This window comes from Phoxinus phoxinus (assembly GCF_949152265.1).
Source record: "Phoxinus phoxinus genome assembly, chromosome: 6".
NCBI lineage: Eukaryota > Metazoa > Chordata > Actinopteri > Cypriniformes > Leuciscidae > Phoxinus > Phoxinus phoxinus.
In genome coordinates this window covers 17,534,297-17,546,660 of record NC_136881.1, presented here as the reverse complement: position 1 = coordinate 17,546,660, position 12,364 = coordinate 17,534,297, and the positions used below count along the sequence as shown (strand labels likewise).

At 42.1% G+C, this 12,364-nt stretch overlaps 1 protein-coding gene across 2 annotated transcripts in view; it reads right to left on the bottom strand.

The window, feature by feature from the left end:
• The window catches only part of gucy1b1 (guanylate cyclase 1 soluble subunit beta 1), a 48,382-nt gene that overhangs the window by 30,184 nt on the left and 5,834 nt on the right, over positions 1-12,364 (bottom strand). For both annotated transcript variants that reach the window (XM_079615431.1, XM_079615432.1), the window contains exons 6-8: positions 5,472-5,702; positions 5,241-5,357; positions 4,907-5,040 (exon numbers count right to left, since the gene is read on the bottom strand). In XM_079615431.1, the coding sequence (XP_079471557.1) occupies positions 4,907-5,040; positions 5,241-5,357; positions 5,472-5,702 (482 nt within the window). The remainder of the gene's footprint in view (positions 1-4,906; positions 5,041-5,240; positions 5,358-5,471; positions 5,703-12,364) is intronic.

Genomic DNA, 12,364 nt, shown 5'->3' with positions numbered 1-12,364 from the left:
TTGAGGGGCGAAATAGCTAGCAGAAAGATGGTCTTAAATGGATGCTTTAGCATAAGTTCTGCCGGGAAGACTTAATTGTTACGTCGCTGTACCTTTATCTGTCCAATCACATTCCAATACGTGTGGTATAAAAGATTGGTCACTTACTCATGTCTGAGTTCGCAGATGCTGACGCTCCAATTCACCACCATCCTCCTCACCACCTCCAAGTCGAATCCTCCCCTCCACCTCCAAGTCGAATCCTCCCCTCCATCCTCCCCACCACCACCAGGATGGTCCCTTCCATACCTCACAGGGGGTCGGCTGCGCCCCTGCCTTGATCTTCAGGCAGGATAAGCAGAGTCCGGACCCTCAGATTGCGAGCTACGGACGGGGCGGCCTACGCCAAAGAAATTTATTGCTTGCTGGGTTGTTAATAAATGGATAATTGTCACCGTATTTACTCTCCCGAGTCTTTCTGGTAGAAATGTAAGAAACTTCTCTGAGACCGAATCTAAAGGCTCAAACGGAGCCCCAGACAGGTGTTCTAAAACTATAGAAAGGTCCCAGGACGGTACCCTAGGGCGAGTTGCAGGCCTCAGCCTCAAGGTGCCACGAAGGAAATGAGTGATCAGGTGGTCTCGACCCAATGATGGATTACCCAACGGGGCGTGGAAAGCCGCAATGGTCGCCACGTAAACCTTCAGAGTGGATGGACATGATGACGCAAAGCGATCTTGTAGAAATTCCAGTACTGTGCTAACTGGACAGATAACCGGATCCCACTGCTGAAGGTGACACCAAGAAGTGAAAACTCTCCATTTCAGTGCATATAATTTCCCCGTAGCGGGACCTCTGGAGCTTAGAATGGTCTCAACAACCTTGTTTGAGAGACCACTCTCTATGAGTTAAGCCCCCTCAGAGGCCAAACCCACAGTTTCCAAATCTCTGGCCTGGGGTGAAATATTGTACCCCCTGCCTGAGACAGAAGGTCTCTCCTAATTGGGATCTCCAAAGGAGGGCTGTCGAAGAGATGAATTAGGTCCGCAAACCAAATTCAACTCGGCCAATGTGGTACTACTACTTAGCAGTGGGCTTATTCCGTCCTGGCGGACTCTCTCCAGAACTCCTGGGAGCAGAGCAACAGGGGGAAATGCCTACAAACGTAGCCTCGGCCACGTCTGCACCATAGCATCCAGCATCAGGGGGACTGGGTGAGTGAGGAAGAACCAAAGTGGACAGTGCGTCGTGTGCTGAGACGCGAACAGGTCCACTTCTGTTTGGTCGTAAAACTCCCATATTTGCTCCACTGCCTCGGGGTGGAGTCTCCAGTCCCCTGGCCTCAGCCCCTGCCTCGACAGGGTGTCTGCTCCTATATTCTGGCCCCCTGGAATATACACTGCCCTCAGGGAGAGTATCTTCCCCAGGGACCACAGGAGGATCTGGTGCGCCAGTTTGCAAAGCGGACGCGAACGCAGGCCCCCCAGACGATTTACATAAGAGACTACCGATGTGTTGTCTGTCCGGACAAGCACATGATGGCCCCTCATGGTCTGGGAGGAAATGTCTCAACGCATTGAAGACGACCATCATCTCCAGGCAATTTATGTGCCAGGAGAGATGATGACTCCTTCACAGACCCTGTGCTGAGCGGCCTTCCATTACCACTCCCCAGCCGGTGAGGGAAGCATCTGTCAAGATCGCAACTCAATGGCAAAGAGCTCCCAACACCGGACCCTGGGACAGGAACCAATGTTTCCTCCATATAACCAAGGCGTGGAGACACCGCCGCGTGATCTTGATCGTACGAAGTGGGTTTCCCCTCGGTGAGATCCCTCTGGTCCTGAGCCACCACTGCAAAGGTCTCATGTACAGCAGGCCAAAGGGTATCACATTGGATGCTGCTACCATGAGGCCTAACAGTCTCTCGAACTGTTTCACTGTGCGTGACTGGCCTAGCTTTAGCTCTTTCCCCGAGGCACCAAGGGTGGCGGGGTTGGCAGAACGGCCCACTGAGGGCACCGAGGTGGAACGGGCACCATATACACCGCTCCACCCCGGTCAGGGCTGCCCTCACTGGTCTGACACCGGTGGCTTCAGGACCTTTTCTTTTGAGCCTTCTAAACCTGAAGAACGGTCCTCAGATCTGGCTTCTGCTTCGAAAGGTTCCGCTGAGAGTGTTGGGTCTTCTTCCAGTATTCCTGTGGAGGGACACAAGCGAAACACTCTCTTTTTGTTGTGCTCGGTATAAGGAGCTATACGACTGGGGCTGCTCACGCAAGGCAAGCCCCAGGGGGTTGGACACGGTGAGGGAGACATTTTTTAAACGCCTCTGATTGTTTCTTAGCCTCCTGGAACCGCTCGACGCTTGAAGGATCAATAGGCGCGTCTAGCAGGAAAGATCTATCTTTATCTTTAATCTCTGCCAGATTGAGCCAGACGTGCCCAATTGCTCTTGCGGTCACCTTAGTAGCCCTGAGAGATAAATCTGTGGCCCGACAAAGTTGTCGAACCTCATCGGGCCCCACTCCCTCATTTCTGTCCAAATCCCCCAGCAGGTCAGCCTGATATGCTTGAAGCACAGCCATCGTGTGAAGGCAGGCTCCGGCTTGACCTGCTGCCGTATATGCTTTGCCCACTAGATGTGATGTAGTTTTTAATGGCTTAGTGGGCAAAGCCGAGGCCTTCAGGGACCGGGGGACAGATAGCTCGCAAGCGTCTGTTCTGCCCGGGGCATCGCCCCATAACCATACTCTTTCAACCCCCTTATCTCTGAATATACATGAACTTGATGGAGGTGAAACATTAGATACAAGGAAGTATCTAATGTTATATGCCCCTTTTCTCAGCTGGCCATTTAATATGTAATTTATCTACAGCTCGAGTAATCACCTCCACCAGCTCCTCATACGCTGGGGAAAGAGGTGGTGAATCCTCTTCCTCCCTGATTGTGTCACTTTCAACGCTTAGTACATCTACCTCCTCGGAGCTAGAGCACTAAAGCATTGGGCTCTCTTCCCGGGTGGAAGAAGCTGCAGCGCGGGCTTCCGACACCTGAGAAAGAGCACTGAATCCCCCAAGTAAGGGAAGAGATGAGGCCCTCTGACCTGTCTCCACCCCCTTTTGAGAGATCCTTTTGCGATCCCCTGGAATGCATTCTCTGTGCTGCCTCGGCAGCAGCGGGTCCTGCACCTGAGGAGCGCGAGCCTGGCCACTTTCCTCAAAAAGTGACAGGCAGCAAACTCTCGAAGGCTGATACCGCATGCTCCACTCCCAAACACATCACACAAAACTTGTGTGTGTCCCCACCCGTTAAATAAAGCGGGCAGGGAGAAGCACAGAGTTTGTACAATTGTTTCGCTATAGTGTTTCTTAGATATAGCGTGACAGACAACAGTAAATGATAGACAGAATGACACAGATCGCTTGCTGAGGCAACAGAAGCTAATGCCGGTTGCACAAGATGCACTTTTATCTCTTCCTGGTCATGACGTCACCCGCCCGTGACGTTCATTCTTTCCATTGGACTAGTTGACATAGATGCTTCAGACGCATTCACGGCTTGGAGCGTTCCCAAAGTGTCATTGACGCTTTCCCCCTCGAAAGGGAATTTCTTTGTTTCAGGACCAGCGAACGACTCGTCCTGGAATGTGCCTCTTTATGACATAATAAGGTAGTGAAAGACTGCCAGAAGAAAATCAACTTTGGCCCCGCCCACTGGCGTTAGTGAGATGAGAAAGAGAGAAGAGCACAGGGTCACTCACTGGACTAAAAATAACATTACCTTCCAAAGGATCCTAATGCTAGGAATGTGGATATTTATTTTCAACAATGTGAATGTCTCAGTTGAGCATTATTTATTTGTATTCTGTACATTTCACTGGATTCTTTGGTAAATCCCATGGCACTTCTCGTAAAGAGTAGAGGTGTAACCCCGGTGTCCTGGCCAAATTCCACCCATCGGCCCTTACCAATTATGGCCTCCTAATAATCCCCATCCACTGAATTGGCTCTATCACTCTCTCTCCTCTCTCCACCTGTAGCTGGTGTGTGGTGAGCGCATTGGCGCCGTTGTACTGTGTCTGCCGTTGCATCAGCAGACCCCCTTATATGATTGTAAAGCGCTTTGGGTGTACAGTAGTACATATGAAAGCGCAATATAAATGCCTCATTCTTCTTCTTCTTCTAAATCAGTCCGCAAACTCGCCGCAGGCTTTTATGATATGGACTCTACAGTATTGTATTGCCACAACATGTAAGTAACCCTGTTTATTCTAATGCCTCATCTGTGACCAGTGATTTCTGATGTAATGATTCATGTAGCTACAGTCAGATGTTCTTTATCCTGTCAGTAAATTAAACCAGTGACTAAACGGTCAACTTCATGTTGTTTCTCTTAGTAGGGTGTAAATGATCTGTTATTTAAACTGATTGAATTATATATAGAAAGCGATCAAATAATGCTCTGTTTCCAATAGCTGTAGCTGTCAATCAAACAGCGCGCGCTGGAGCAGTCAATCAAACAGCGCGTGTTTATCAGTGACTGAGTTCTGGACTCGCGCCAAAACAAAACTCCCGTAATAATCAACAAATCTCTTATTTACATTGTGTTTGCACTGTTGGTTATGATGAAAGCATTCGTTAGTTGCAGAAATCGAGTTGCAATGACTAGATCGCTGGCTGCATACATGTCTGCGATCGATCGGCTTTGCTCATCACTGCAACCACAATACTAAAATCAGGCTAGGAAAATGCCTTTTATTTCTAAATTATGACAATTCTTGAAGTAAAAATCATAATAACATAAGTGCACCCCAGGAAAATATGTATATATATATTAAATTGGTAATACTTTAGTATATATATATATATATATATATATATATATATATATTAAATTGGTAATAATTTAGTCTTTTCCATCTACCTTGGTGAGCACAGGAAAAGAATGTTCTCAGTCTCAGGAAGTGAAATCATCTGGCCCTTCAGTCTGAGACAGCTGATCTCTGTTCCAGTGAGTTCATCTTCACTCTCAGCAGTCTCTACGTTCAGCAGGCCCTCCTACATGAAACCATTAACAAACCTAAATTTTCATATTTCTTACAACATGCATTGTATATGAGTGTGTGACATGTACTATAGAACTGATAAACACACTTGTGTCAGAAAATATTAATTTATACACAAATACACATTTATGTTAATGATTGTTGGTGGTTTTTATATCAGACTATATGTAATGTGTTTTGAGGCAGACAGACCTTACTCCGCAGCACAAAGACAGTGTTGATGTGAGACAGGATGCCATGGAAACTAAAGTCTATGTGTGGCCGCACCAGAGAGAACACTGAGGACAGGTTACAGACGCCAGGCTGCAGCTGGAAGATGACACACACATAACTTAACATGTTACTCCATCACACTTTATATATACTTTCTAAATCTCTTTTTTTATATTCATAAAATAAACTATATTTTTTGAGCAGACAAACCTGTGGCAGAACTCTAAAGATGGCATTTCCACACTGTGAAAGCATGAGATCCTTGTCAAACATCAAGTGGAATGGAAAAGCCTTGCAGAAGGTGTATGGACTAATCCGTGTCTCTTGAGTCCCATTCTCCTCAAAACCATCCAAGTCTTCATAAAATGCCTCTTCCTCTGAGTCCTTCTCCTCAATCAAAAACTTAATGTGATCACATTCTTCACTCTTCTGCTGAATAACCTGGTACACCCCCACAAATAACAGATTTAGAGTCGCATTTGGAGAATACATTTCCAAACATTAAACATAGTATGAAGTTAACAAAGAAAATACCTGTATGGACTGATACAAGGTTATTATAGTTAACTAAAACTATTAAAAATCATTACTTGAAATAAAATAAAATAAACGTTAAATGAAAAAAATAAAATTAAAAGACCTTTTATTGCAGCTTGTTGCCAAGGCAAACAATTTCATTTTCATTTACTTTAGGCTGAAGAATTAAAATAACGGACACTAAATAAAATAAAATAAAATAAAACAAAAATGTAATAAAAAAAAACTATATAGACAATTAAAAAAAACTAATAAAAATTAAAATATATATATTTTTAGTTTTAACTAAAATAAAAATTAAAACATAGAATATAAAAATCAAACATAATTCAAAATAAATATAATAGTAACACAAACATATAAATAATAGTGTGTCAGTGATAATAAAACACTGGGCTGATATATCGGCAACGTTGATTAATAGCTGATGTTTTACCTGTTTGAGATTATCTATATGGCCCTATAAGCATGTCCGCTTTATTAACAAAAGTGCTACACAAGTGCTCCAATTGTCTATTAAAAATGTTGAGTATACAGTATAATGTATAATAACTGTTAAATAAGTGATATTGCCATTTTGTGTGCATCTTGGATGAATGAATTCAGGGTGGGGGGTTCATTACCTGTGACATTTGGTAATGTATGTTTTAGTTTGAAGTATTGCCACTGTTGCTGATGTTTATATCAAGGGAATGAAGGTTACTTGTACACTAGTAAAATAGATAGTGACTCTGGGAAATCAAAGAGGGATGGACAAAATTCTACATGTACTGAGTGTGTTCTGTACTACTTAAGTTTCAATTTAAAAAAGGTAAATTTTAATACAAAACTTCTCAGGTTATGACTGTAACAATGGTTCCCTTTCGAGGGAACTCAATGCTGCGACTGATTGATGTTGCTATGGGGAATGCCTTCGCGTGACTGCGCCTAAAGCACATGTGCAACTATTCCAGTTCTGACTGGCGCAAGACCTGTAACCCTGTGATGTGTGACAGCGTATACCGCTGAAGCTATATAGGATACCTGGAACAAAACAACATTAGATTAAGAATGGCTGAAGTAAGTAGCTCACAGGCATGCAGGGAGTATGGCAAGGTGATGTAACATCTACCATATATTCCGGACTATAAGTCGCTCCGTAGTATAAGTCGCATCAGTGAAATAATGCATCATGAAGAGGAGAAAAACATGTATTAGTCGCACTGGACTATAAGTCGCATTTATTTAGACAATATTGTATTTATACAGTATTTATTTCACAAAATCCAAGACCAAGAACAGATATTTAATTTGGAAAGGCAAGTTATTCAACTACACAATAGCACACCGAACAACAGGCTGAATAGGTGTCCGGCATGTTAACGTAACACATTAAAGGACAAGTTCAGTATTTTACACTTAAAGCCCGGTTTTCAGATGGTTTCTGATGAAATAGAACAGTTAAGATTAAAATTTGGAGAGATGCTGCTGTCCCGATAATTTTAGTTTTCTCCCCCGCCCCCGAAATACGGTGGGGTCCGGGGGGGCCGGAAAATAAAACATTTTATTGTCACTATGGTCACTAAAATGTTTTAAGCTCACCATGTCCAGTATTCAGAATTCAAAACATTTATTCACAATCAAAAATATGTTCTATTTTTTGCCAAGCGGAGCAAGCCAGTCCTGTGCACGTATGCAAATTAGCCATACAGTATGCGCCAAATAGAAGAAGCTACGTTGAGAAAACGTTGGCTAGCAAGCGAAAGCTTAACCAGAGTGTATCACTCACTCACCCACTTTGGGTTCACAAACTTCACATCCAAAAAGGTGGCACTCAGAGATGAAGGCCCACTCGCTACCAAAACAGAGGATCCTCTCCCACCCAGTGACTCCCCAGAAGCACATCGATTAATTGAAGCCGAGTGCTTCAAAGACAAAGCAGGTGCTGAGGTAACTTTAGCGGCTAGTTCTGCCAAAAGTTGTGTTGCTAGCTGTCACGTATTAGCCGGGACTTCCCGTATATTAGGATTAATATATTCGTCCCGTTTATTGACTGCAATGATCTAACCACAGACTGATACAGCAGCAACACGACACGTGAGAATTATCATAACACCGCCATCATACAATCACAGCCTACTCACGCGCATCAGACCATACGAATAACAAACTCTAAACTGAGAATTAATCATTCTTTTGTGACAAATCAAAATCATTATTTTGTGACAAAACAGAATCCTCTGCTGTCTGGTCGCATATTCGATCCGGACTCACACTATAACGGCAAATCCCTTTACAATCACTGTCCAGTTTTTATTTTGGCAAATCAGTTTTGGCGAATTCAAACAACGTGATTATTGTTCATGAGTCCAACATCCATCCAGCCACGCAAAAAAAAAAAAAAAAAAAAAGGAATCTACCTGAGGGAATAATATGCTGATGTGATTTGCTGCTCGATAAACATTTCTGAATATTATTAATGTTGAAAAAAAAAATTTAAAGGGGTCATGACATGAGAAACCAAATTTGCCTTGATCTTTTGGTATATAAGAGGTCTTTGTACCATTAAAACGTCCTGCAAGTTTCATAGCTTAAGACGTCCTCCCCATTATAAACGAATCATTTATTTAATCAAGCTCTAAATACAGCTCGTTCTGGATTCATGGTAAGAAGTGACGTCACGGTACGAAGTGACGTACCAGCGTTTGCATATGACCGCCTCCAGCACAAGACAACTACGCTTTAAGCGCAAGACAACTACGCTCATTTCGTATCATTGTCGCGCCCGCGCGCCGCGCGCCTCACAAGTGTTCAGTCGACGCACAGCGAGTGGGTCTGTGTACAGGGAAAGTATGATGCCGCAGATGTGCTGTTCCTGGCTGTGGACAAACAACATCTTTGAATACGCTGCGAAAGATCCAGTCGTCAGGGAAAAATGGATGCACTTTATTTTTTGCGGACGTCTCAGTCACGGCTGTGTTAGTTTAAGCGTTTGTTCTATACATTTTAAGGATGACTGTTTTGAGCTTTGCCAGAAAACTGTTGCTCAAAGATAAGTCCGTGCCGACTATTCTGGGCTCAACATCGACGACGCAAACTGTAAGTAATGTATTTAAAACTTTAAACTACCTTTTAAATACGCTGAAAGATCCAGTCGTCAGGGAAAAATGGATGCACTTTATTTTTTGCGGACGTCCCAGTCACGGCAGTGTTCTATACATTTAAGGATGACTGTTTTGAGGAAAAAATCCCAATATGATGCTTGGCTTTGCCAGAAAACTGTTGCTCAAAGATAAGTCCGTGCCGACTATTCTGTGCTCAATAACGACGACGCAAACTTACTTTTTACCATGGCTAATATAAACACATTTGTATAAGAGAATCTTGAAAATATGTCGCCTTTCTAGTAGGCCTACATGTGATAGAAAATTAAAAATGTTGCCTTTATCAATGCTGCATCTTCAAAGATGGCCTGTCTGTGCATGCATTTTTGTCCGTGGTACACCCTATCATTTCATTGGAATTAGTTAAATAATGTTAAACTGTTAGCAAATGAAGCTATAGGATAATTATGCAACAATAATCCGTTTTCAAGTGTCTCGGGTTATTTTTTTTTTATTAATTCAAAATAGTTTCACTTTCCATGTGGACACGGGCTGATCCAGTCTTCGTTGTTGTGGTGTTATGAAACATAATAAGGTTTTATCATTGCAAGAGCCATCGCTTTGCATGCATCACCCGCTATTAAACAGTTGCGCCGAATCCGCAAACGTTCTGGCTGGGGGCGTTAATAATTGATGCATAGGCACTGACGTTAGCCAATCATAACAGTGGGCGTTAACACTGAACTCTTAAAGGGAAAACACCCCCAAAACAGACTGTTTGAATCAGAGGATGAGAAACAGGGTGGGAAAAGGTCATAAATCACTACATTTTAAAAGTTTTTTGTAAAAAAAACTATAGTAATACTATAATTGCACCTAAGGGAACATAATAATAAAATAAAAAAAACCATGTCATGACCCCTTTAAAATGATGATGAATAGAAAGTTCTGGAAACCAGGACAAAAACCAAAAGTATTCGAGCCAAGGCATCTTTGGTCTATTAACTTAACCTTTGAGTGTTTTCAATATGTAATATTATATAACTGTTCATATCTGTTCTGTTACAGTTTGTTTCTGTTACAGACATTTGTACAATTATATGAAAAAAAGAATAAATGAATAATGATAAATTATAAACTCTAAAAACTAAACTTTTCTCTTTGTAACATCTTTTTTCTGGGTTGATTGTAATCATAATGTAACATTATTGAAAAAAAATAAAATAATAATTCAAAGCAAAAAATTGTCCATGTTATCCCCATAAATTAAATTTAGAAATGTGGGTCTTTTCTAAAGTGAATTTTACATAAAAAAAGCTGTTTTTGTATAAAAAATGTTTTTTAATTTATTTATATAAATTTAAAATATTTCATTAATCCTCCAAAAACTGCACAAATGTGAAGTAAAAACATTAATAAACAGAGTAAAATTACATTTGTTTAAATCAAAACTATTATTTTGTTACACAATTACATTTTGTTGCACATGTCTGCATTGTAATGCACAACTTTGCCTCTTCTTGTTATAAAACAACATGGATCCAAACAACTTTAGCCAATGCAACCTCCTACGTCAGTGATGCTTTACGAATACTATAGCATATCGGATTATCAAAAATTGTTACGTTTGTGCGTGTGTGTTGTCATGTAGGCTATATACTGATTGTCTTGGCTTGCATGCATCCATGAAATATTGTAATGTTATAGGCCTACTGCATAGAGAGAAAATTTTGATCGGTATTGCGCAACAATCAGGAGATGGGGACCCCCCCGAATATTGATGGGTAATTCGCACACTGCCTGAGACGTTTTGTTTTAAAATCGACAAATACATGTCCTAGTGTGAGTCAATCAAAGTACAACTTAGGATGAAAGCACTTAAGACCCTGATTTAGAGTCCATATTCACACAAAGAACCATGACCAAGTCCCAGGCTTAACCTTTTGCATGAACAGCAGGCCTTAACCTCAAAGTGCCATAAAGGAAAAGTGGTGTCTCCCCAAAAGCCCTTCGCCTAATGGTGCGTGGAAGGCAGCTAAGGCCACCATGTAAACCTTAAGAGTGGAATGGGATAGACCGACTGAAAAACGTTCCAGAAGGAACTTCAACACTGAAGTCACTGGGCAGTTAACTGGGTCCAACTGGTGTTCTCTGCACCATAAAGTGAATACTCTCCACTTTAAATGGGACCTATTATGCCCCTTTTTACTAGACTTCATACAAGTCGTGATGTCCCTAGAATGTGTCTGAGAAGTTTCAGCTAAAAAAAACCCAGATAATTTATTATAGCATGTCCAATTTGCCCCTATTTGGGTGTGAGCAAAAACAAAAACACTCTATTTTCATGTGTGTACCTTTAAATGCAAATGACCTGCTGCTCCCTGCCCCCTTTCTGGAAGACGGAATTTGATAAAAATGTCTGTGTTGGGGAAGGATGGATATATAGAAGTATGTGTCCTTTAGATCCATCGGGATAAACCAGTCCTCAGACCTGATTTGAGTTACGATGAGCTAAATCGTAAGCATCTTAAATCTGTACGTCCTCAGACTCAGAGTGTGGTTCAATTGATGCAGATCTAAAATGGGACGCAACGCCTTATCCTTATTCGGAACTATGAAGTACTGGCTGTAAAACGCGGAGCCCCTCTCAGGAGGAGGAATGTGCTCTACTGCCTTCTTCACCAAGAGAGACTGAACAATCCTGGGTAACATTTTTATTTTAATGTGTCCTTGTTACACATGTTGCTTGTATTTACTATGGTAATAACTATAAATTAGGCATAATTACATGCAATATGTAGTTATTACTATTACTCAGTACTTAAATGTATAATTACACTGTGACAGGGAGACAATAAAGTGTAACCCAATCCTGTTCCAGCACCTGAGCCTGCTCTGGGCCTGCTACTGTAAATAGAACCCTGTTGTATTGCGGAAGACGAGAACTAAACTGAATTCTGTACCCGTTTTCTATAGCTTGCAGGACCCATTGAGACAAAAATAAGCTTGATACCCTGAAGTGGATGACCGGCAGGGAACAACCTAACACATTCCCTTTAGAACCCTTCTCAGAGGGAGCGAGCCTCCCACTGCCACAACGAACTGGGGCCGATGCTCAGTCACAATGGCAACCGATCACAATGAGCATAGTGACCCCCCTCGAGAGCTGACTGAAAGTTGCCGCACCCAAGCAGCTAACACAAAGATTGTAAACATCACATTTCCCATTATAACTAATGTTTTTGAGGCCTTACGGGACAAACAAACACCAAATAAGACAGACAAGGTTACATAGAGCGATTGCTGAAGACACAGAAGCTAACGCTGCTTTGTTCCGGGTAAGTTTAGCTTTCGTGGTACACCGTCACATGAGGTGAAGTTGAGTTAATTAGAACTGGAATAGTTACACACCTTCCCCATAGCATCATAAATCAGACACAGCATGGAGTTCCCTCGAAAGGGAACCAAAGTCCCTTTCAAAGT